General features: G+C 42.4%; 1 protein-coding gene across 2 annotated transcripts in view; it reads right to left on the bottom strand.

Annotated features, from left to right (window-relative positions):
- The window catches only part of HS6ST1 (heparan sulfate 6-O-sulfotransferase 1), a 291,021-nt gene that overhangs the window by 216,946 nt on the left and 47,593 nt on the right, over nt 1-26,482 (bottom strand). Inside the window, exon 2 of one of the 2 annotated variants that reach the window (XM_061636390.1) lies at nt 22,664-22,714. The exons of the other annotated variant lie outside the window; for it this stretch is intronic. Coding sequence (XP_061492374.1) covers nt 22,664-22,714 — 51 coding nt within the window. The remainder of the gene's footprint in view (nt 1-22,663; nt 22,715-26,482) is intronic. 2 annotated transcript variants of the gene reach the window in all.

The raw sequence follows: 26,482 nt of genomic DNA, 5'->3' as shown, positions 1-26,482 counted from the left end.
ACTTTCTTTGCTTCAACTTCTCAACTTGACAGCCCTCAATAGGAGTATCTCTTTATGTTGATACTGTATTTCCCTCCCCACCAGGTGTCTTGTACATTCGGGTGTTAAAGCACTACGCGACTCCTGGGTGCTATAGCTTGGGAATGTGTTGCCATAGGACAGCACTCAGGTGAACTGCACAGAGTTTTTGTGTTTTGCAGTTTAGCCAGTATACTGGCAATGTTTATGGTTTTGGGTTACTGATTTATAATTGTAATGTTCTCTTGTTATGGTTGGACGAATATAAGGGTATGTTAAACATAATAAGCATATATAGGCTCTCTGGGAGTCTAATACAACTGTATTTAGTTTTATACTGTCAGAATTTATAGTAGTTACCCTAAATGTCAAAGGGCTAGGGGAGATGGTCAAGAAGCAACGTATTACTAAATATCTTAGAGACATGCAGCCTAGTGTGGTTTTCCTTCAAGAAACACACAAGGCCTCTCAAAAAGATGTAATGCTGACATACAAGTGGTTTGGCAAGCAGTTCATTGCATCAGGTCATCTAAATCTCATGGGGTAGCTATTGTTCTTAAGGCTGGTCTTGCCTTTGCTGTGATGAGAATTTTGAGGACAGAAATGGCCGGTCCTTTTTGTGGAGGATACATTAGAAGGGAGGCAGTTGGTGACATTTTGTTCATTCTATGCTCTGAACAAGAATCAATAACAATTCTTACAGGAAGTCCTGCAAAAGGCAAGAAATTTTACCAAAGAAGAGTTGGTAGTAGGAGGGGATTTTAACTGGGACACCGGAGGGGTTACGTGGAAGGACATACAGGGGCTAGGGGCTGGTCACCAATCGCATCTCTTAGGCACTAAGAGTCAAATGCAAACCAAACTGAAATTGTATAAGCTGTTTCAAAAACACGGAGCGGTTGATGTTTGGGGAGACACTGATCCAGCTGATTTCAGTTATATTTTTTCTCCCCCAGGCATCAACCATACTTGAAACCCGATAATATTGTTCTCTCTCCAGTTCTCATGCAATGTGCTGTTTCTTTTGATATCGGGGACATCTGTATCACCGACCATGCTCCTGTCATAGCTTCTTTTACTGGAATCTTCCTCTTCTACTTTCTTCTGGCTCTCTAACCAAGTGCTGATCACTCAATCAGATACTAACGGAAAGATTTGAGAGGCAATTCTTAATTATCTGAATGAAAATAAATCCCCTGAAATCTCTAGTACATTGCACTGGGAAGCCCTGAAAACAGTTATTAGGGGTACCTGCATGAAAGAGGAATGGGCACTGGAAAAAAGGAGCAAATTAGAATCTGCTAAGCTATCTACTAATTTGGAATGTTTGCTCCAGCAATACAAATCTACTGGTTCCCTCAAAATTTATTAACAGATAGAAGCAAAAAGGCGAGAACTTGATTTGTTTGAGGTCAACAAAACCATGATAAACCTATTATATCTTAAGCAACATTTTTATGAGTTTGGAGGCAAAAACTCTAGATTGCTAGCAAGATAACTGAAGAAGTGTCGAGATGCCACTAAAGTGACTGGAATTTAGAGACAAAATGGGGAGGTAGTTAGAGATACACCTCAGATATGATCAGAATTCATACAGTTTTATACATCTCTGTATAGGTCTGAGCAACCAAATTCTGAGCGCATCCAACAATATCCTGCCGATTCCCACGTTATCTACACTACTGATGAGGAGGGATGGTTTTTAAATGAGCCAGTAATGCAGGAAGAACTTCTGGAACTTCAAAAACTAAGGGTGGTCAGAGATCAGAGTAAGAATGATAACTTTTTTGGAACATGGTTCGATTTTATTGACTATACCAACCAACCAGAACATGGACGCTCTCCACCTTCGGCTTATGCACGGCAGTGGATTTTGTAATGCCACTGTACCTCCTTCCCTCTGCCCTTTTTACTTTTTATTTTTTGATAATTGATTTTGACTGTTATTCCTGGACAACCTAGTAAAGCAAGTGATACAGGTTAGACCATGCCCCACATTATATTACTGCTTCTGTATTTTGATCCGCCCATGAGCTTTATTGTATAAATTCTTTTTCTGTATATTAAAAATTTCAATAAAAATATTTTAATACTAATGTTATGTCGTCTTTATTGCAAAAGCAGGTGTATGGCATAAACATCCTAGTTTCTTTCATGACACCTCTGAGTAATCATATCAGTCTCTATCAGAAAAGGTAAATGAAAAGAGAAAGTGAGGGGTTACTCTTTAAATAGAACTATTGGCAAACTGGAAGCCTCATTTTCTCCATCCTGTGCCTAGACAGTTTGGAGGTAGAGAAGTTATGCATACCTGAGCAAGTAAGGAGCCCATATACAATCTCTGGTAAACAGATCTTTTTTCTCAATGTGCTAAGAGAAGAACATACAAGTACTGTGGCTGGTGCAAGCTACCTACTGTAGAGGAGCCCCAGGACTCTGAGGATGGAGAACATAAGAATGCTGGATCAGTCCAAAAGCCCATCTAGTCCAGCACTCTGTTCTTACATTGGCCAACTAGATGCCTCTGGGATGTTCACAATCAGGACCTGAGCACACCACTCTCCCACTTATATTCCTAGCAACTGGTATTCAGAGGCATACTGGCTCGAACAGTGAAGACACAACACAGCCATGACGGCTGGCAGCCATTAATACTACTAGCCCTTCCCCTGGACAGTCTTGGAAAGCACAACCTCGTCTCTCCAGAAATTTCCACAGGTGAGGAACAATCACCCCAAAGGACCGCAATGTTTCCATCCCAGCTTTTCTTACTGACTTCCTCAGACACAGCTGAATCCTTCCCAAATGACTACCTTAATCTCAGAATCCTACACCACCAATACACCAGTCCCAGGGGCAGCAGCGGAAGACATCACAGTTCTGCCAAAACTTCCCAGCTAGCATGGCTAGAGGTCAGGCATGAGGGAAGTTGTAGTCCCTTCTGGTTAACCTAGTTTCTGGCTGCCAGTTTGTTGTTCAAGGTGCTCTATTGCAGGGGCTGCCTGGAGTTTTGATGGACCACTTAATAAACTTCCCACCCCCCTCAGCACCAGCATCATCAAAACCAGCACTGTATTATGAAAATCACAGGCCCTAGGCCAGGGTCTTATCAGCCTGTTCAATAAATCTAGTCCTGGTCAAAAATTCTGTTGTTTGGGTGGGGTGGGTGGGTGAATCAATCAAGTGTAGGGTCAAATATAGATATCCTACCTGTTCCACAATGTCTCTGCAGATCACTTGAATGGAGCTCGCAGACCAGTCTTTGAACTATGTTTTACTTTATTCCCGATCTGCTATGTCCTGCAGTCCATCTTTGACTGGGACTGCAGATAGCTTTCAGCCTTGATCTCTCCTCCATGCCTGGGTAGTAGCTCTACAGATACCAGAGAGATAAACAAGAGGAAATCCTCCCAGGGCTCTAAGTCCCCTCTTTGGACATGGCCTTCCTATAATAAGAACTAACAGATGGAGTTTGTGAGGCCAAACATTAGACAGAAACATAACGAGTCAGCTGCACTGGCGTGAATCATTGTTCTTCTCTGGGCTCCAGCTGGCCATCAGCACTGCTAAAAGGATATACTTATTTATGAAAAAATTAACCCTCTCTTCTCGTTTATTCTGCGGAAGAAACATTAAAATGTTAAAATGCTGAGATCAAGAGGGGGTGTTGTTTTTCGGTCTTGCATATGGACTATCACTCACACCGGTCTTTGTGCAAGGGTGGGAAGACTCATATCACGAGTTTCCATCTGAAGGCACACTTTTTGGACTATACAGATCAGAAGCCTTATTGTAACTGAGTTAGTCTCTATGTTATTGTTTAGCTTTCTTGCTTAGTGTTTGGTGTTTTTGATGTTTTTTGCTTTGTACGTCACTCAGAGTGGCTGGGTAGCCAGCCAGATGAGCGACTAAGAAATCGAATAAATAAATTAAATTGTCATAGCCTAGCAACCTTTCTCCCTCTCCACACCAACATGACATATTATTTGTTGTTGAAAACACAGCAACTTTTTAAGAAGTATGTTTTAATGGACAACTAACTGGGATCCAACAACCCAACCCTGCCAACACTTTCACATTTTTCTCCTTACTTACAGCAGGGATGGGGAATCTGTAGCCCTCCAAATCCCATCAGCCCCAGTCAGCTTGGCCAATGGCCAGGGATGATGGAAGTCAGAGAAATGGGCTGCAGTACTGCCATGCGGTATGAGCTGCCCAAGTTCATATTCTGAGTCACTTTAAGTGTGAAGTTCAGTAACTTCTTTAATTACATGGGAAAGAGCTACATGAATGGCTCCACACACAATAGTTATGCCATACTCTCAGACCTCAACCATTTGGGACCACATCACAGAAGAGAAGCACATGTGGGACTGTCTTCAATGGGCATCGTTCCTTGTTTGCTTATATGGCTTTGACTAGGAAGAGTCAAGGCAGAACTTTTGTGTCTGGCCAAGGCACAACCACACACACAGTAAAGGTAGGGAATGGGAGTCCACACCTTTCAAAGCCACGCCTCAAGGAGGCCAACCTCACATTCTTGGGTTTCTTCCTGCCTATGTTATACCAATTCATGGACACTTCCACTACTTTCCAAGCCACAGTGAGCATCTATTAAAGCTTCAGATCAAGTTTTTTCGTGGTGGATGCTATTTATATAGTTGCTAATTGTGTATTAATTAATTAATTTTAAAAATTACTAATAGCTATGTGGCTGGAAACCCACTTTCAAGAGTTGCAGCATTTTTCCAATTACTTGCTGGTGCCATTCTACTGTAGTTTAAAATCCCCCCCCCAGTTCTTATTCCACCTCCTTTCCATCACTCAAAGCCAATCTGATCATTGTTCCCTCAGGTTGCTTTTGCTACGTTTTCTACTCTTCCATCCCAATCTAGTTAATGTGTCTAATTTGGAAGGAACCAATATTGTTCTCATGGAAAATGATGGGAACCCTTCCTGGGATCAGAAACTTGGAGGGGAATGTCTTCTTGCCTGAAAACCAGAGAACGAACTTTATAAAGCCAACATCAAACCAATTAATTTCCAACAGCATCAAGTCCCATTGAGATCCATTCATATGCAGTATACCGAGTCACACCATTAGTCCATCTAGCTTGGTATTGTCTACACTGTCTTGCAGTGGCATTCTGGGGTTTCAGGCAGGAGTATTTACCAGCCCTACCTGCATGCCATGCCCTTGAACCTGGGACCTTCTGCAGGCAAAGCAGATGCTCTGCCACTGAGTTACGGCCCTTCTCCAGTCCTATGGACAAAGGATTTTAAGGACAATTCGGATAAGTGGATACTGTACATCTCTCAGCATTCAATAACTTTCCTCTCAGATGCATGTGCCAACTGCCTCCACTGGGGGGAAAAAGTGTGCTTGATCTAATATGAAAGCTCTGTGCTGTTTGATCTCAGTGGCCATGTTGCACATATGGAAGCCTGTGACATGATGCCATAGTCACTACCTGATGGATATATGCATATGTGATTTCACAGACTGGGAAGAGCTAAACAGTCAAGTCTTCAGCTTTGCCAAGCACTCACTATGCAACTTCTGCTTGCGTTGGCAAGTCGTTCTCTCTCTCAGCCTCAGTTCTCCCTCTATAAAACGGAAATCATTGCAACTTTCCTCACAGGCTTGTTGTTACAAAGGCTGGAGGTATACACTGTGAAGCACTTTGCAAACTACAAGCACACCATACATGAAAAACAGTAGTAATAAACAAATGGAAAAGACATAGTGGCATGTCTTGGTGAACTGTGTTCCATGAGACTCAGGAAACTGTGGCAAAAGCCAACTTTTTTTTTTTAAGGGGGATTCCTCTGCTTGCAACAAAGAATGAGCAATGAGTGGCTCTTCCTCCGCAAGCCCTATGATCAGCTTCAGAGGCCCTGTTTTGTGGCTCATCACCTCTGGAAGTATCAGGGACAGAGCCTTTTCGGTGGTGGTACCAAAACTCTGGAATGCTTTCCTTGGGGTGATCTGACAGACTCCCTCCCTTCTTGCTTTTAGATGGGGTTAGAAAACTTACCTGTTTAGATAGACTTTTGAAATTTCGTGTTTGCTGTGCTATGTCTCAAGTTGTTTTCAGTTATCTTAATCTTATGCTACTGTTTTTAGCTTTCACTGGTAGATCTGGCTATTGTTTGAAATATTGCTTTTTAAAAACATTATTGATTGATTCACTGAAAGCTGCTTTGTGTTCAGTTTACTGTAGAAAAGCAGGATAGAAATGAAACAATGACAACATTTCATCTTTTCCAACACTGTCCTTAAAGAAGCATCAACAAGTCCAATTATATGACAAAAGAAAGTTATTCTCTCTGTTAAACTAGCAGAAAGCATGATTTACAATAAAGGAGATTACTATAACACAGGCAAACACATACTACTGTCACCTCTCTCTATACAGACACGCACACACACACATATATATATACTTAATAGATCTGGGCTTTTACCAGAGTCTTAACCATGCAGGAGGCATGCTGCCCATATCAGCAACTGAAAACATACCCCCAGCTGCTCAAGCTTTCATTTTGGCAAGACTGATCTCTTGGCAAGTCCCCAAAGGAGCCAAACTGATTATAATATAAGGTTTTCGGCCTTGAACCTAACCTGGTAAAAATGAAACATCTTTTTGCAAATTGCAGTGTTTTAATTTGCACCAATTTACTTCATGATGCCATTTTTTCTTTGTATGAAAGCAAATCCATTTATCCATTCATTTGCCATTATTACTGAATCAGGGACTATATTATATTCTACAACAGTAATGATATGCAATTGATCTTCTTTATTCACTCTCCATTGTATACAGAGGGCAAATGAAGTTAGCTGCCTTTTATACATCTTCAGGACGCAGTTGGTTCTGGGACAGCAGAATTTGTACCCCAGCAAAGTGTCCAGTGTCATGAACCCTTCTGAGTACTCTGAATTAGACCAAGAGAGGCAGGCGCTAGAGGTAGAGGACGTTGAATGGGAGGGAGAGGGGGATGAGATAGCAGACCAGAGACGGGTAGATGGCTCTGTTGCTGAAGCTGGAGCCCCAGAGGCTTGCTCTCCTCCGCCTGTGGAGGAGAGGAAGTTGTCAGAGACTGCAGAGGCCACTTCCCCACCGGGGGACAGGGAGGGTTCCGGGGTGCAGTCTGATGTGACAGCAGAAGGATTCAGAGGTGGCGGCAGATCCAGCATTGTCTCCCAGAGACAGAGAGCGCAGAAGAGATGAGATGCATCCCTCTAGACACAGCATCCGCCTTCAGGCCAGGAGCAGGGATTCTCACAAGTAACTAGGCACTTCTGCCTCCACTTCAAAGTTTTGCAGGTAGGTGGGGAAACTTGTTGGAGCAACTTCTCACCTCTTGTGCAGCCTTGAAATTCTTACTAGTTTTGGACTTGTGAACTTTGGGCCTTCTTCCTACAGTCGACATATTCCTGCTAACGCTTCTTGTAAGATGTCCTGGACTATATCTGGATCTTCTCATGGGGTTGAGTCTGTACTCTTAATGTCCTTTAATAAAGTATCATTTCCTTACTTATAAGTAAGTGCACCTGATTTCTTTCATGTTTGGGGTGGCCCAGTGGGCTTCCAACAAATCTAAGCTTTGCCTGCCAGTCTTGTGATTCCCCAGCTACATACCATAGCCTTCTGTGAGCCAGATAAACCCCACAAAGTTTGCAACTCTGCATGGCACAATATCCAGAAAAAGACCCTAAAATACCGTTCAAAGCAGCCTTTACATAGATCAGTTTCTATCAATCTTCTTATTTACTAATTAAAAATATTTATATCACACTTTCAACCTCAATTTCTTGGACAATGCTTCCTTTCCAAATCATTTCATTAAGCGTACGGTAGGGCCCCACTCATATGGCGGGTTACATTCCAGACCCCCACCGAAAAGCGAAATCTGCCAAAAAGCAGAACTCCGTCAATAAAATGGTGCCCGACGGCCAAAAAACACCGTAAAAGCAGAACAAGCACTGCATGAGTGGGGCCTTGCTCTAATTGAAAGCTGCTGTGTTAGTGGAATGCCAAAAAGTGGGCTGCTGAAAAGCAGGCCCCTACTGTATTGGCAGAGTACAATGGGGAATATAATATATGGGAGCATACTGTCAAGGTCAAGGTCTGCTTTGCATGTTAGAAGTTTTGTTCATGGGACAAAATCTGTATCTGCTTACAAGTCAGGTACAGGTATATTAAGAATCTGTGAACACCATGGCTCATTCATTTTGGATTCACGAACATAAAATAGCACTGTCAATCAACCAAAAACTGGTTTAGATGCTAGGTTTTTAACAGATTAATTAATTAATTCATTAAATCTACATACTGCAAAACCTCAAGTAAGGTGCCTTTTTTGAGGATTTTGAAGAGGACAATTTTTTGAAGAGTAAGTGCAATTATAGTTAAAGAATTGCTGCCACTCATGCTTAGAAAACAAGTCAATCTTTATATTTTTTAAATAAAATTAAATTTTGGGAACACAAAACATTGTGAACATAGTGTCCAGATCATGAAAAGTAACGGTATTGATCTATTCAGCTTTGGTCAGACCTCACCTGGAGTACTATTATCTACTTGTGGGCACTGAATTTTATGAAGGATATCAGTAAACTGGAGCATGTAAAGGGGAGGGCAACAAAGATCACAGAATCGTAGAGTTGGAAGGGGCCTATATAAGGCCATCAAGTTCAACCCCCTGCTCAATGCAGGAATCCAAATTAAAGCATAGCTGACAAGTGGCTGTCCAGCTGACTCTTGAACGCCTCTAGTTTTGGAAATCCCACCACCTCCCCAGGTAATTGCTTCCATTGTCATACTGCTCTAACACTTAGTTTTTCCTGATGTTCAGTCAAGATCTGGGTTCCTGCAACTTGAGCCCATTTTTCTGTGCCCTGCACTCTGGGACAATTGAGAAGAGATCCTGGCCCTCCTCTGCATCTTCTCTTCTCTTCTCTTCTCTTGGCAAAACATGCCCAGCTCTTTCAGTCTCTCCTCACAGGGCTTTTCTTCTAGTCCCGATCATCCTTGTTGCCCTCCTCTGAACCTGTTCCAGTTTGTCTGCATCCTTCTTAAAGTGTGGTGTCTGGAACTGGATGCAGTACTCAAGATGAGGACTAACCAGCGCTAAATAGAGAGGAACAAATGAAGAGTTGCTTTATGCAACAGAGTTCATTTGGAAATATAAAAAGAATATGGAAGAGAGTGGTGTTTATCTTAAACAAAATAAACTCATGTTATTAAGAAATAACACATGGACAGGAAAGCCTGATTATCTACACTAGCTGAATTCAAAAAGCAAGGAAATAGAATTGTGGGAAGAAGGAGGAGGAACTGGAAGTGATGATAGCCCTGAGAATACTTGAGGAAAGTAACAAGGAGAGAATTCAAGCAGGGGCCCTTTCAACTAACTATATCTATTGCCCCTAATGGTCAACAGATTCAGAGCACACAGAGAAACAATGCACTGATTGAAGTGAAACTTCCAACAAGCAATACCTGACACAATTTGGAAACTATACTCCTGTTAATGCAGCCTGAAATAGCATTTGCCTTTGTTGCTGTTTGCTCATGTTGAGCTTGTGATGAACAACAATCACAAGATCCTTTTCGTATGTAGTATTGCTGAGCCAAGTATCTCCCATTTTATAACTGTGCATTTGGTTTCTTTTTCCTAGGTGTAGAACTTTGCACTGTTAAATTATTCCTGTTAAATTTCATTCTGTTGTTTTCAGCCCAATGCTCCAGCCTATCAAGAACCTTTTGAATTTTGTTTGTGTCTTCCTGGGTATTAGCTATCCCTCCCAATTTTGTATCATCTGCAAATTTGATAAGCATTCCCTGCATCTCTTCATCCAAGTCATTAATAAAAAGGTTGAAGAACACTGGGTCCATGACCGAGCCCTGCAGTACCCCACTAGTTACCTCCCCCCAGTTTGAAAAGGAACCATTGATAAGCACTCTTTGAGTACAATTCTGTCACCAACTATGGATCCACCTGATAGTTGTTCCATCCAGCCCACATTTAGCTAGCTTGCTAATCAGAATATCATGGGGCACTTTGTCAAAAGCTTTGCTGAAGTCAAGGTATATTATGTCTACAGCATGCTCACAGCCCACCAGGTAGGTTACTTGATCAAAAAATGAGATAAGATTAGTCTGGCAGGATTTGTTCTTGATAAATCAATGTTGGCTCCTAGTAATCACTGAATTGTTTTCAAGGTGCTTACAGACTGACCACTTTATAATTTGCTCAAGAATTTTCCCAGGGATTGATGTCAGGCTGACTGGTCTGTAGTTCCAGGTTCCTCCTTTTTGAAGATAGGGACATTAGCCCTCCTCCAGTTATTCACCACTTCACTCCTCCTCCATGATTTATCTACACAGTGGTTCTAAGAGTTCTTCAACCAGTTCCTTCAATACTCTAGGATGCAGTTCATCGGGACCTGAAGATTTGAACTCTTTCAAAGTGATTAGGTATTCCTTGACCATTTGTCTATCAATCTCAAGCTGCAATCCTGCCCCTTCAACTACATGTTTCCCAGGAGGATCATAGACCCTCTTTTGGGAGAAGACTCAGCCAAAGTAGGAATTGAGCACTTCTGCCTTTTCTTTGTCATCTGTTATCATTTTACCATCCTCACTGAGTAGCTGTGCCACCATTTCTTTTCTTTGTCTTTTAGCATGGATGTACCTGAAGAAAGCTTTTTTGTTGCTTTCGGCATCTCTTGCTAACCTCAGCTCATTCTCAGCTTTAGCTTTCCTGATGCCATCTGTGCAATTTCGTGCTACATGTCTGTACTCTTCCTTTGTAGTCCTTCCACTTCCTGTATGTGTCCTTTTTAGTTTCCAGTCATTTCTAAGCTTTCTGTGAAGCCACATTGGCTTCTTCTGCTGTTTCCCTCCTTGTTTCCTTGACAGAATTGTTTGCCATTGTGCCTTTAAAATTTCCTTTTTTTAGAAACTTCCACCCTTCTTGGACTCCTTTTCTCATTAGGGTTGCTTGCCACAGAACCTTACTTACCATTGTTCTGAATTTATTAAAATCGGCTTTCCTGAAGTCCAGGGTGCACATATGGCTACTCTCAGCTTTTGCTTCCTTTAAAAACAAGAACTCAAGGTTCTCAAGGCATGGTCACTTTCTCCCAGAGTTCCCATAACTGCCTCCTCATCCACCAAGTCATCTCTATTGGTTAGAATCAAGTCAAGGATAGCTGATCCTCTAGTTGCTTCTTCCACTTTCTGTAGGAGAAAGTTATCTCCAACACAAGTCAGGAATTTCTTGGTGGGCTGTGTTTGGCAGAATTTGTCTCCCAAGAGATATCAGGGTAATTGAAGTCCCCCATGGCTACTACATCATACCTAATCGAAACATTGGCAATTTGCTTTTCAAAAGTTTCATCCTTGTCTTCTCCTTGATTGGGTGGGTTCGAATTAGACTCCAACCACCATGTTCCTTTTATTCCTGGAGAACAAGCCCTATGAGAAAAGTCTGAAGGAACTGTAGCAGGGGTATGCTTAGCTGAAAGAAAAGGAAATGATTAAGAGGCAATATGATAGCCATCTTCAGATATTTGGAGGTCTGTTGCACTATTGCACTGATGATTGAACAAATTTGTTTTCAGTTGTTCTAAAGGGTAGAACCCCACATTACAAGGTGAAAAAATGATATAGACAAAACATTAGAAAGAGCTTTCTAATAGTACAAGCTGTTTTGACGGTGGAACAGACTGCATTGGGAGGTGGTGAATTCTCCTTTGTTAGAGGTTTTTAAGTAGAGGCTGCTGTAGTAGGATCTCCTGTATTAGCAGGAGGCTGGACTAGACCACGGTATCCTTCTGGATCACCTGGAGGGGTTAGGCATAGGGGGCACTGTATTGCAGTGGTTCCATTCCTTCCTCTTTGACAGGCACCAAAGAGTAGCATTGGGGGATTTTATTTATTTAATTTCATTTATAAACCTTCCTTAGCCAATGGCTCCCTGGGCGGTGTACAACATACAATAATAACAATAATCAACAAAAATCGCAAGATATAAAATACAGATACATAATAAGACTACCTAATGTTAAGGTAATTAAAACATTAAAATACATACAAATGAATTAAAATGCCTGGGAGAATAGGAAGGTTTTGGCCTGGTGCCAAAAGGATAACAGCGTAGGCGCCAGGCGTACCTCCTCAGGGAGACTATTCCATAATTCGGGGGCCACCACCGAAAAGGCCCTAGATCTTGTCATTACCCTCCGAGCTTCTCGATGAGTCAGTACTCAGAGGAGGGCCTTAGATGTCGAACGAAGTGCATGGGTAGGTTCATAGTGGGAGAGGCATTCCATCAGGTATTGCGGACCCACACCGTGTAAGGCTTTATAGGTCAATACCAGCACCTTGAATCTGGCCCGGAAACAAATCGGCAACCAGTGCAAACGGGCCAGAACAGGTGTAATATGTGAGGACCGATTGGTCCTCGTCAACAGTCTAGCTGCTGCGTTTTGCACTAGTTGGAGTTTCCGAACCGTCTTCAAGGGCAGCCCCATGTAGAGTGCATTACAGTAATCCAATCTAGAGGTCACTAGAGCATGAACAACTGAGGCGAGGTCGTCACCGCAGAGATAGGGGCGTAGTTGGGCTACCAATCAAAGATGGTAGAACGCATTCCGAGCCACCGAGGCTACCTGAGCCTCAAGTGACAAGGAAGGATCGAAAAGAACCCCCAAACTAGACCCATGGCCTCTCACTTGTGGGGTGCCACAGGGCTCCATCCTCTCCCTGATGCTATTTAACATCTATATAAAGCCGCTGGGGACTATCATCAGGAGATTTGGGCTGCAGTGTCACCAATATGCAGATGACACACAGCTCTATCTCTCATTTAAATCTTCACCGAGGTTGCCTGTAGAAACCCTATCCAAGTGCCTGGAATCGGTGAGTGGCTGGATGGGAAGGAATAAGCTGAAGCTGAACCCTGACAAAACCGAGGTACTGTTCGTGGGAGACAAGGGAAGGTTAGGAGATTTGGACCTGGTGCTCAATGGGGTACAATTGCCCCTAAAAGACCAGGTCTGTAGTCTCGGGGTCGTTCTTGACTCCCAACTGTCCATGGAAGCTCATGTTTTGGCTGTGAGCCGGGCAGCACTGTATCAACTCCATCTGATACGGAGGCTATGCCCCTACCTTCCCAATCATCTGCTCCCATCAGTGGTACATGCCTTGGTCTCCTCTCGCCTAGACTACTGTAATGCGCTCTACGTGGGGCTACCCTTGAAAACGGTCCGGAAGCTGCAACTGGTACAGAACGCGGCGGCGCGCCTGATTAAAGGCAGCCGCCAGTGAGATCATATCACTCCAGTGCTAAAAGAGCTGCACTGGTTACCAGTTGCTTACTGGGCCCAATTCAAGGTGTTGGTTTTTACCTTTAAAACCCTATACGGTTTCGGCCCAGTCTATCTAAAGGAGCGCCTCCAGCCTTATCAGCTATGCCGCCCAACAAGATCAGCCTCAAAAGACCTTCTCTCCATCCCATCAGTCAAAACAGCCAAACTGGTGAGGACTAGAGAGAGGGCTTTTTCAATTGTGGCCCCCACCCTGTGGAACTCCCTCCCAAATGATCTCCGCCATGCCCCTTCTATGATGAGCTTCCACCGGGCCTTGAAGTCCTGGCTCTTCAGGCAGGCTTTTGGGGTGGGCTAGATTTTATCTTCATTGTTTTTAGATTTTCAATGTGTAGGTATTATATGCCTATGTTGTACGTCGCCCAGAGTGGCTGGACAGCCAGCCAGATGGGCCACTAATAAATTCTATAAATAATAATAATAATAATAGATGACCTTTAAGATACTTTTCAAGTGTATGATTCTACTTGCGCAGGATTGTGTTGCAAGGTTCCTTTTCATCAGCATCGATTCTGGTGCAGCACATGTGTGCAGCTGGACCATCCAAGTATCCCAAGTCCCAGAGTCTCTGCTTGTTATCAATCCCATCCATCAGTCAGGGCGGGGGGGAGGGGTTAAAACTGCTTTTTAATTGCACTGATTAAATTGATTACAACTTGTAACTCTAGGAGTAAAAGATCCCCACGTTATGATTTTAATTGTAAGAGTGAACTGTGAGAGCATTCTCCTGAACAAAAATTGTGGTGCAGTAAAAAGCCCTCACCCAGGATACAGTAAATTCTGTGGTCAAAATCTTTGTGGGGTTTTATATTATACTGTGTATCATGTAGCAACCCTTCAAAAGATTGATTTCATTTCCTCCAGAATGTAGGTTACAAGAGACTTTTAGGTCTTTCCGCTTCCCACCACATTTCTTTGTTCATCCTCATGAGGGCACCAATTTATCTCCACACAAAGTCAATCCATCATTTGAAGAGAGCTGCTGTGCTTGAGCTCTTGTCTCTCACTGTAATATCAGGTGCATGTTTCACACTTACCTCTAAAGAATTAAATCAGGGCCTGTCACTGACCACATGATTAGGGCCACTTGACCCTGAGCATCTTATCTATCATTGTACAGAAGGAATGTACCACTTTCATCACATTTGATGGTACAAAGGCTTTTCCCTTACATAGAAAAATTTAATCCTCAACAAAACAGAATTGTGTGTAGGCAGCAGTCAGCATTTCTGTAGCAAACCATCAACTAGGGGAATGGCAGTGATCCTAAGTGCAATTACCCAGGAGTAAATTCTAAAAGAATCAATTCAAAGTAAATTCATTTATTACCTATACTAAATATTTTATACCACCCTTCAATTAAAAACAAGAACAAAAACTGAAATTGTAATTAAAAGGGTGCAGGAAAATGGAAAGGCTTTGGCTGGTGGTGAAAGGACAACCAAGAAGGCACTAGGTGGATCTCTCTGGGAAAAACATTTCTTAATTGGGCTCCTGCTGGGAGGAAGGGAGGGATACAAATTAAATAAATAAAATAAATAAATAATTGAGGTACCACCACTAAGAAGGCCCTCTACCCGGTAGCTGCCTACCGCACGGGAAGGCCATCCAATCAGGATCTTTATGTGGCAGGCACATATGGAGACAGATGGCCCTTCAAGTATCTTTCATGATGAAGATTACAACCAGTTCTTTGAATTTGTTCTGAAAACAGACCAGGAGCCAGTTCAACTGGCATACCACTCCTGTAATATGATCTTAACACCCAATTCCAGGCAGTTGTTGCATTTGAATACTGTTGCATCTGAATACTGTGTTCAAAAGCAGCCCCACATCAAGCACATTATAGCAATCTTAACCTGGAGATTATCAGAGCATTGATCACTAACATTTAGGGTGAGGGTCTTTCACTGGGCTCCCTCTGCCAGCACTTTGCTAGTGTCAAGAAGATTTTGCCAGGGTGCCAAACCTAAAAACCTTTCATATCTGTTTTCTAGTGTTGGACTGTACATGAAAAGAAGCAGTTCAGAAGCAAACAAGGATGGCACCATTCTGAATCTGTTTTTCCATGTATATTTTTAAAAGATGTGTTTGAGAAACAAAACATATACCACACCACACACATCACATCTACCATCCCTTTTCATGTACTTAATCAAAAGCGAAGTAGTCACCTGTCCACATGTATGTTGTTTTAAATGATCATTTCAGCTTTTCTGTGCAGTGTACCAACATCTCTTTTCTAATCCAGTCTAATTGTGGCATGGGGAAGAGGGAATGAATTGGACTAATGATGAGCCAGTTTTCTGAAACTTTGTCCCTTTCCTTCTTAACAGGTACAGTTACTGGCATGCTGAAAACCAATTAAATTAGTAGTAATTAGCCACTGAACACCAATGCCTCTATCAGCTAATTACTAAAATCACCCCAGTGACATTAAGACCTAGTAAACTCTTTTTTAAAAAATAAAATACTATCAAAAGTATGCATTCTGGGTGCAAATTCTCTTGGGCTCAATCCAGAGAAAGCTAAGAGTATTTAAATCCCACTGAAATCAATAAAGTTTGAATGCAAAATTAAGCACTTAATAACCATTGGTTCAATGGGACATAACTCTCTTTTGATTATGCTTAGTGGAAGCAGTCCTATGCTAGTATAAGAAGTAGCCTATGTCCAGCACTGTCAAATGATCAAAACTAAAAATAGGAACAAAAAGCAAAACAAGAACAAAAAACCCAGAAGAGAACAGCATTTATTTATTAATTTCAAAAATGCCTTATAAGGATTATATGAAGTTAAACAAAATTAGAGGTGGAGAAATGTCTTACCTGGTACAATGCAAGAGATTCACAGAAGCTAGAAAAGGCTTCCCCATATACTTACTTTAACACATCAAGAGGAACCCTCATGGGTGCTAGAAGAATGTGCGCCTTATTCAGCTAAAATAAATGCTGCTTGCTGTTAGTAACTAGGTGTATGGAAGCACATTTCAATGGTTGAGTTCATAATGCAAAAACTATGGTTAACCTAAATGGAAACTTCTGGTCTTCCTCACAACCACACCAGAGGAGAGGAATAGAAGAGGACGTGTGTGAACCTGAGGCTTGCTACAGCTCGTCCTCCAAACACTAAACCATGGTTTTGCATTACCTGCAGATGCAGCCAGTGGCTGCCATTTGTGTCAGGTAGATTCCCAACCAAAATTCTGTATGCACAACCGTGCATGTCTCACTCTTTCTCCAGAAGATGTCTTGCCACGTCACACAGCAGGGTCTTCATGGCAAGGAACAATGCCTTAGTAGCGACAAGCTGGTCATGGTGGGAAACATAGCCAGTTTAATTTAACAGAAGGGATTCACATCATGGTGCACAGTTGTCCATTAGCAGAACAAACACCACTCTCTCCATTGCCACCACCACCACACCCTGTACTTGGCAATTGAAGCAAATCTCCCATGAAAATACATTTCCTATAATGTCCTGGTCATGGTTGGAGGAAGCTGCAGTACATTTCCATAAAGCCACCATGTGGAAAATTGCCTTGCTGTTCAAATGGACTAATGTGAAAGAATTTCCTTTTTCTACTTGAGAGCCTCAATCGTTTAAAAGAGACAGAGACTAGAAATATTATCACGTCACTTGCCAGCAACAAGGAAGAGAGCTCAAAATTAAAGCTGCAAATCAAACACCTTTAAATAAAAAGCAAACCCAAGTTGCACATTACCACCCACTGGAAATAATCATGTATACACAGGAAGCTACCAATCAGAACTATTATTGTCATTACTGGGTGCCCCTCTCAAAAAGCCAGGCCACAAACACCGGCAAACACTCTTCTGGCTAAAAACCTGTTATCACCCAACTTTTCACAAATTTCCAGCTACTAACTAATGAGAAACCAAAACTAAATTCAATCTTGGACAGAGGTAGAAACAAATCTATAGTTCCACACTAACAAAGACTACAGTTTTAGAAACAAAAACATGTAGGATTATATTTCAGCTGAAGCTCAGTGTAGGCTTTAAGTGCAGTTTACAAACTAAAACATGAATGTAGACTTCAGCTCAATTTAAAAGCTCAGTTTTTAGTTCAACTTTAAAACCTTGAGTATAAGTTTAGAAAAGTGCAAACTAAGGCAGACTCTTGCATTCTCAGATGGGCTCAAACAGACCACATCCTCTCCTTAACTATCACTCATTATCCACTACCCAGATTAAAACCAGCATTCCCAGAAGGCTAAACTGATCTAAATTTTTATTCACTGGAGTTTGATGCAGCACAGTAGGTGATTCACATACTATTATCTAATTGGTGGCCTCAGAAGTTGGGAGAAGCTAGCCAGGAGTATAAAAGTAAAGTAGCTCTATGAACAAGAGGGAAGTCCCGACTGACAAAGTGTCTCATGCCCAGTGACAAAGTCAAGGTAAACAGTTAAGTGAATTATGCAGGTGAATTCACAGACAGGTAAATTAAGCAGCTGTGTAAGTTTAGCCACAGAGGAGGAGGACAGGGCAGTCAATTCTACCCCTTTTTTCATCTTACAAATCCCAACTTTTCTCAATGAATAAGCCCAATAAATGAAACAGTTATGAAAGCAGGAAGTCAAAGAGAGAGAGAGAGAGAGCGCTATCCAGTCATGGGTGTGTCAGGGGCAAGTTCATTCCCTTCAGACTAAGGTAACTGACATGGAGAATCTGACAGAGATTTGTGGATGAGCCCTTCGGAAACATGATAGCAGTACCCCACTCCCATGATGACAGCATTTAGAGCTTTATAGCTTAGAAAAAAGAGGCAAGTAAGGGGATTTGATAGAGGTTCATAAAAGTATGGCTGGTGTGGAGAAAGTGTACAGAGTTAAGTTTTCCTTTCTCTCTCATAATATCAGACCCAAGGGCCATTCAATGCAGTTGAAGGGTAAGAAACTCAGGACAGATAAAAGGAAGTATTTCTTCACATAATACACAGCACATACCATGGAATTCTCTACCACAAGATGTGGTGATGGCCACCAGCTTAGGTGACTGTGAAAGGCAAATTCACATAAATTCGTGATGGATAAGGCTACTAGCCATGATGGCTATATATAAGCTCCAGAATCAGAGGCAGCATGCTGGTAAACAACATGGGAGAGGACTGTTGTCCTCATATCCTGCATTAGGCTTCCAATAGGTATCTAACAGACCACTTTGAGAAACAGGATGCTTTTGGTTTGAATCAGCAGGACTCTTCTTATGAGAATTATCACAGCAATGTGAATAAAGCATCAGTCAAGAACATCACCTTGCCATTTGCAAGCAGAGATGAAAGTTGTGAAGATAAAGATGTGAGACCAGAAAGTGCCAGTTCATAGCACCATGACAGCAGGATTTGCTGCTAAATATGGTGGTGGTGTAAATATCATTGCCTTATAACATAGACTAATCCAGGTTGGGCAGTAACATCTACCCATGCTGAATGCATACCATAGCTGTATCAAATGTCATCATTTGCAGCATAGCCTCCTTTACCATCAGCTGCCTGCCAGCCTTGCTTGTATGTGGTTACTATTATTTCAATGCATACATTGAAAGCACATCCCCCCCCTAAGAATCCTGGGAACTGTTGTTTACCCTCACAGAGCTACAATGGTTAAACTACAATCCCCAGGATTCTTTTTTCCAGGGTGTGCGTGCTTTGAACGTATGGGTTGTACTGTGTATGCAGCCATACCTGCTATGCAGAAGTATAGTATTCGGGCACAGCAGCGTTTTGTGTGGGTTTTTTTGCATGGGGAGGTGCTTTCTGATGCTTGCAGGGCTGGTTTCGGATGTCAGAATGGCTGGACATCAGCCAAGGCCCACACCAGAGCAGGGGTCCCACCGTTGACTCCCAGAACCCCCCGGTCATTCTTGTCTTCCTCCTCATTGTTCCGGTATGTTCAGGTGCCCGTTCAAAGCAGCACCTACTTGCCTTGCCCTCTTCTTTCCAGGCAGTGGTGAGGACTGGGACGAGACAGGGACCATATTCATGCCATATATTTTTCCCACTATTATTTCACTTTATACTGTAAGTCATGGCTTCCCCCAAAGAATCCTGGGAAGGGTAGTTTGTGGAGTTGGTAGGAGACTCCTATTCTCCTCACACAGCTACAATTCCCCAAATGGTTTAATAATCAGTCCCTCCTTCTAGGAGAACTCTGGGAATTGTAGCTGTGTGAGGGGAACAGGGGTCTCCTAACAACTCTCAGCACCCTTCACAAACTACACTTCCCAAGATTTTGCAGAGGGAAGCTATGATTGTTTAAAGTGGAATAGTAGTGGACTAAATGTATGGCACGAACGTGGTCAGAGAAGGAGGTGAATGGAGAATGACAACAGTGGCAAGAAGTAGGACCCAGTCAGGGAGGGAGGCTCACTTAGTACATCTTGCCCAAGTTCCTCCGTCCCCAAAACTGGAACAGACAATGGCTCCTTCAGAAAGCCTGTGTAAACTCAAGAAGGGGCAAAGGAGCATGAAGGCAAAATAGGAGGTTTACCAAGCCATCTGAGGCCCACAAACAGATTTCCTACAAAGGTTATGTTCTGCTAGAGCAGGCCAAAGAGCATGGAGGGAGACCTTCTCTAACTAAAGGTCAGAGCAATAAGAAATTTGATTTGAGATTTGGTTTTTCCTATTTCCTAAAGGTAACACATTAACCTATTCAGTAGCTTCATGCATCCTTGCCGCTTAATTTGATATCCAGAGCTGGAAAGTAGTTTTCAGCTAATCAAGAAATTAGATACACCAACTTCTGAGTGAAGACGTTAGGACATGATCCAAGTATCAAAACACACTGCTAGAGAGACAAGGCCAAGGCTGGAAGGCCATAAAATTGGCTCATGCTCTATTTCCTATTATATCTACTCACAAAAGCCCTTGTCTAATGCCCAGAAGCAAAGTAGTTTGAACTGAGCTCAAAGAGTCTTGCCCAATGCCCCAATTAAAGAATTTTTGAATCAAACCCAAATTTCAGATAATTTCTTTCTGAAAGAAATCACTTAGATGCTGAGGACAGCTTCACACACAACTTCTTTGAAGAGGCAGGGCAGGAAGCACACACTTGTGTACACTATAGTGTGTGGAAGATAACGTGTTCACAATTACAATTTGTTAGAAGCTGTGACAACTCTGACACAGATAAACATCTGTATGATTTTTGAATGTCTGCATACATGATTCTTTTCCTTCACTGAAAGGAATGACTATGTAGGACAACATCTACACAGAGATTATCTCTCCTGGAAACAGTCACATCCATACGTATTCATGGGCCTCATTCAGATCATCTCATTTCTTCTAAAAACTTCCCTAGAGGAACATAATTGGATACTGGATACTTGGGTAAGGGCTGGAGCTCAGTGGTAGAGCATATGCTTTGCATGCAGAAGATCCCAGGTTCAATCCACAGAATCTCTACATGGGGCTGTGAAAGACCCCCTGGCTGAAACATTGGAGAGTGGCCACCAGTGTTGACTATAGTGAGCTAGATGGACCAATGGTGTGACTCAGTATAAGGCAGCTTCCTACGTTCCTAACATCATAAATTCGTTTACTGTGATACATGAAGAGATGGGGTTGAGAGTGATGGTGGGGGACGGAGGGTAGAAAAATATTTAATTTAAATACTGTGGGTGTGGGATATTTGTTCATGCCAATTCTTTCTCAGTTGAGTTTCATGAAAACAAACCCTGTGTTAACCAGTAACACTCATATATCTGTTTGTGGGAACTGAAAAGGACTTTATTAAACTATAGCTGGACAAATTAGTATTTTTCACATCTGTTTATCCAGAATACTGTTCCATCCCGTTTCTGCATTAATTTGCTTTAATTTAAAAAAATTCTGCATGAAAATCCTCATTTTGAATAGTACAGTAGGGCCCCACTCATACGGCAGGTTAGGTTCCAGACCCCCGCCGAAAAGTGAAAACCGCCAAAAAGCGGGTCAGCTGTAACGCGGGGGTCTGGAACCTAACCTGCTGATCGCGCAGGAGGAGGAAAAGATCAGCTGTAGTGCGCTCCAGCTGATCTCCCCCTCCTCCAGTGAGATCAGCTGGAGCGCAGGGAGCTCCAGCCCCCACTCCAGCTGATTGCCCCGCTGGCACAGTATTAGCGGAACGCCAAAAAGCGGGGCCCCAAGAAGCGGGGCCCTACTGTACTTAAATACATATTTCTACATTCATTTTGATACTTTATTAGATGTGAATAATGTCAGAACATGTGAAAAACGCAAAAGCTAACAGATTACTAAATTCTGTTACTAACTGACCTTAACCACAGCATCTCCTAAACTACTGCACAGATCAGAATACACAAATTTTGAATTCTTCAAGCTTCCCTACTTTAAACCAAGCAATACTGAATATGGTGAATAATTTAGTATCTAAGAATGAGCATCTACTATGGAGAGCTTTAAAGAAGTGTAGCATAGTGCAGAGCAAACTACAGAACAGAGCTACAAGGCACAATGTAAAATAATGGAAGGAAACTGATATAAGAACACAAGAAAAGTCTGCTGGATCAGGCCAATAGCTCATCTAAGTCCAGCATCCTATCCTCACAGTAGCCAACCAGATGCCCATGGGAAGCCTGCAAGAAGGACTTGAGTGCAAGAGCACTCTCCCCTCCTGCGGGTTCTGGCAACTGGCTTTCAGAAGCATACTGTATCTGACTATGGTGGCAGAGCACAACCATCATGGCTAGTAGGCAATGATAGCCTTATCCTTCATGAATCTGTTTAAACTTCATTTAAAGCCGTCCAAGTTGACGGCCAAGTTGGCATCACTGCCCCTTGTTGGAGTGAATTCCACAGTTTAACTATGTGCCATCTGAAGAAGTACTTTCTTTTGTCTCTCCTGAATCTTCCAACATTCAGCTTTATTGGATGTCCGTGAGTTCTAGTGTTATGCGAGAGGGAGAAAAACCTGCTTTCTCCATGCCACGCATAATTTTATACACTTCTATCATGTTGCCTCTGACTTGCCTTTTCTCTAAACTAAAAAGCACCAAATGTGCACTCTCACAGGAGAGTCATTCCATTCCCTTCATCATTCTGGTTGTCCTTTTCTGAACCTTCTCCAACTCTACAGTAACCTTTTTTGAGATGAAGTGACCAGAACTATGCACAGTATTCCAAATGCGGACATACCATAGATTTATACAATGGCATTATATCAGCAGTTGTATTTCCAATACCTTTCCTAATAATTCCTAGCATGGAATTTACCTTTTTTCACAGCTGCAGCACACTGGGTCGACATCTTCATGAAACTGAATCCTGAAAAGACAGAGGTGTTATGTGTTCCAAGTTTTCAAGTCCAGGAGATGGGAAAATGGCCTGTTCTGGATGGGGTTGCACTCCCCTAGAAGGCCAGGTTCACAGCTTGGGGGTACTCCCGGATCCAATATTGTCACTATTTTCAGTTTTGACTGGTTTGCCAATTACGGCCGCTTCTGGACAGATATGACTTGTCAAAAGTATTCCATGCTCTGGCAACTTCCAGCTTAGATTATTGCAATGCGCTCTATGTGGGGCTGCCCCTGAAGATGACTCAGAAATTTCAACTGGTCCAAAATGCAGCAGCAGCATTACTGGCTGGGGTTGCTTTTAGAACTCATAAAAACCCTGTTCTAAAACAGTTGCACGGGTTACCAGTTCGTTTCCAGGCCCAATTTAAGGTGCTCACATTAGTGTTTAAAGCCCTAAACAACTCGGGCCCCAAATATCTTAGAGACCGTGTCAGGTGTTAAGATCAGCAGGGGGGCCTTCTTGGTAGTTCTGCCACCCTCAGAAGTTCAAGGGGTGGTGGCCTGGGAGAGGGCTTTCTCTGTGGCACCCCTAAGTTGTGGAACTCCCTGCCTACAGAGGTGCATCTCATACCTTTTTTGTACAGGTTTCGGCGAATGCTAAAGACACACCTCTTTACCCTGGCCTTTGGCACTTGAGATGTATGTTTCTAGGACTCACACTATTCTTGTAGATGTAATGTGTTCTAACTATTTTTAAATACTGTATTTTAAATTTCTGTAACCTGCCATGGAACTTACTGGTCAAGGACAGGCAATAAATTATCATCATCATCATTTAATAGCGTTATTATTGCTATAATAATACTAATAAATTGGCTAGAGAGAAGTTGCAGCATTGTTACATTTTCCAGATATTTAAAAGTAGATTTCAGAAAAATGAAAAGGAACAATTTCTCTTCATATCAAGGCAAGATGTCGAGGCGGTGTAGCCTCTCTGTCTAATCCTTGGGAGTCTTCTCAGGCCACAACCCTTGCTCCACACCCCATACAAGTGCTTTTGCCTGGCTGGAATGCATTCTTGAACTGTGATAACGTCTCTTGCTTACCTGGATAGAGAAGTGTGTATGTGTGCGTGCATAAACCTCTGGCTTCTGCATGGCTCAAATATAGCCTACTGTACAAGGGTAAGAATCACATCCAATGCTCTGTCTACTTTTTGCCTCTGGCCCTGCCTACATTTTACATCTGGCCCCACCTATCTCTGGCATGGGGCCATCAGCCTGTCTGAAAACAGGCTGCGTTGGACCCCCCAAACTTCATCACCGGTAGACTTGTGCAGAGCTACTAGTAGCAATGCTAGAGGAACCAAGGTAGGGTCAGCATCTCTAGAAGAAACACAAAAAGGGGTCCTACGGTTGTATGTGTCTCCTCCTTAAAGGGCACAAAAGCAGTCAGTCAGAATGAGCATACTTCAGAAAAACAAAAGCCTGTCAGATGCTGAGATCACAGAGAGACAGAGGGCTTCTAGCAGCCTAAGCGGCCTCAGTTCTAGTGTGCTGCTCTAAATCTCTGGCCATATTCTGTGCTTTTCTTCTAAAGCTGGGAGGGGGGGCAGGGAGAAGAAGAGCCTTTTGAAGAGTGAACCTTTCAGAGGAGCCTTAAAGGCATGTTTGTGGTTCACCCAATTTAGCCCTTAACGACCAAGCTATCTTTTGGATGTGGAGGCTCTGCTCAAAGAAGATCTGACAAAAAATAAAACTAACTGAAATTCAATAATGAGGCTTTTCCTTTTAAAAAGACAAGAAAACTCCCCCTAGTAAGAAACAATATCACTTCTGACAATATCTACTTTTAAACATTAAATCGCCTGCTTTAAATTACTGAGATCTTAGAAGGGGTGGTTATTATGGGGAGAGGCGACATTGTGAGAAGGAGAAGAATGGAACACAGCAGGTAGAAGATTTTTGTTCAAGTAGCTTTCAGCAGTGGCTATCTGTTTCTGGCACAGTCTTTTCTATTTGTGCTCTCTACTCACTTAGTGAAAGCAGATCTTGGAAAAGTTACTTTTTTTGAACTACAACTCCCATCAGCCCCAGCCAGCATGGCCACTGGATTGGGCTGATGGGAGTTGTAGTTCAAAAAAAGTAACTTTTCCAAGCTCTGAGAAAGTTTAGCTTGATAAGGGTCACTGAGTGGCTAATATATAATTAAAGCAAAATCAAACCCCTCCCCACCCACATTTCCTACAACTGCATGCCTGCCTTCCAGATTTATGACCTCTCTGTTGCTGTGATTAAAATAATAATGATTTGTTTTTGTTTCTGCTAAAGGCTGATTATTTTTTCTCCATTCCCTTCCACAGAGGGTGGAGGCTGCTGAGCACACCAAAGCATTCCATGTTGTATTCAGTAGTTAGTCCTAGGAGCGAAAGCCAGAATCTTAAGTCTGTACACAGACACAAGGCCATCACAAAGAGGTGAAGGAAGTCACAGATACTTCTCATCCAACTAATCAGCATCGTGCCCTTTTGATATTATTTATTTATACCAAAAGAGGTGTCAAGAGGTTTCAAGGCGACTTGCAATCAAAAATACAATGCAAAATACAAAACTATGCATAAAGTTATGCAGTAACCATACACTAATTTCCAAACAACCAATAACCCCACTCTTCCCCATCATCGTCATCAACATGATCACCATTAAAACGATCCAGTTTCTAACATTTGTACCATCAATTACCACTAGATTTAGCTCTATCTATATAGACAGCTGTGAAATCTATGGATCTGATGGGCATTCATAAGACTGGTCCTGAGAGACACTGTCTCCACCCACTTTTAACAGAATGTTCTTGAATAAAGGCAATAGACAACTGCTCACTATACCCAGAGGTCTCTAATGTTTCTCAGAAATCCTAAGAAATTCTTTTGTGTGTGTGTGTCTGTGTGAGTGAGTGAGTGAGTGAGTGAGAGAGAGAGAGAGAGAGATTATGTCTGGTGCTCTCAATATGTCAAATATCAAGATTTCACTCATTTCATTTTACCCTGGTCTTACACCTCAAGCGCCTGGCCATGCTCGTACTGAAACTGAGCATGGAGTTGAATCCGGGCAATACTGAAGTAACAGTGCTGGGCAGGGCTCTAACTGGGAGGAAGGGCAGGATATAAATCTAATAAATTAAATAATAAATAATAATAAATAAAGCTACTTGTACTGAGAGCAAGCAGCATGTAGGTTTGAGGTAACTGACTACTCTTGCTATTCTCTAGGCCTGGAACAGCCAACATGGTGCCATCCAGATGTTCCTAGAACATAATTCCCATAATCTCTGAGCAATGACAATGCTGGCTAGGGCTGCTGGGAGCTGGAGTCCAACAACATTGGGGGGGGCACCACTTTGGCTACCCCTGTTCTAGACTGCAACAATAGTTAAGGTGTGCTTTTCACCAACTGGTGAGAAGGCCACGGCTCTTTTCTCTTTCATTCAAGAGAAACAACTTTCATCGGACGTTTACAACCTCAAGGTTAGACCAATATAATGCACTCTTACATGAGGCTGCCTTGCCTAAATGGTTGCAGCTTAATACAGCCTATTGATTGCCTCTTGTGACAATTGCCTCAGTCAATCAACAGCTACCACTTAATAGTATGAGCCATACAGATGACAGCTGAGACCCACAGATATATTCTCAGTGGTTTCGCCCTTTGTTGCCACACTTTTACCAGAGGCTCACTAAAACCCAAATCTAGGAATTTATTTATTACGTTTAAATTAATATGTTATCTTCCCACCA

This window comes from Rhineura floridana, chromosome 7 (genome assembly GCF_030035675.1).
Source record: "Rhineura floridana isolate rRhiFlo1 chromosome 7, rRhiFlo1.hap2, whole genome shotgun sequence".
NCBI classification, from domain to species: Eukaryota; Metazoa; Chordata; class Lepidosauria; order Squamata; family Rhineuridae; genus Rhineura; species Rhineura floridana.
Note: the sequence above shows the minus strand (reverse complement) of the source record. Positions and strands in the feature narration are given on the sequence as shown.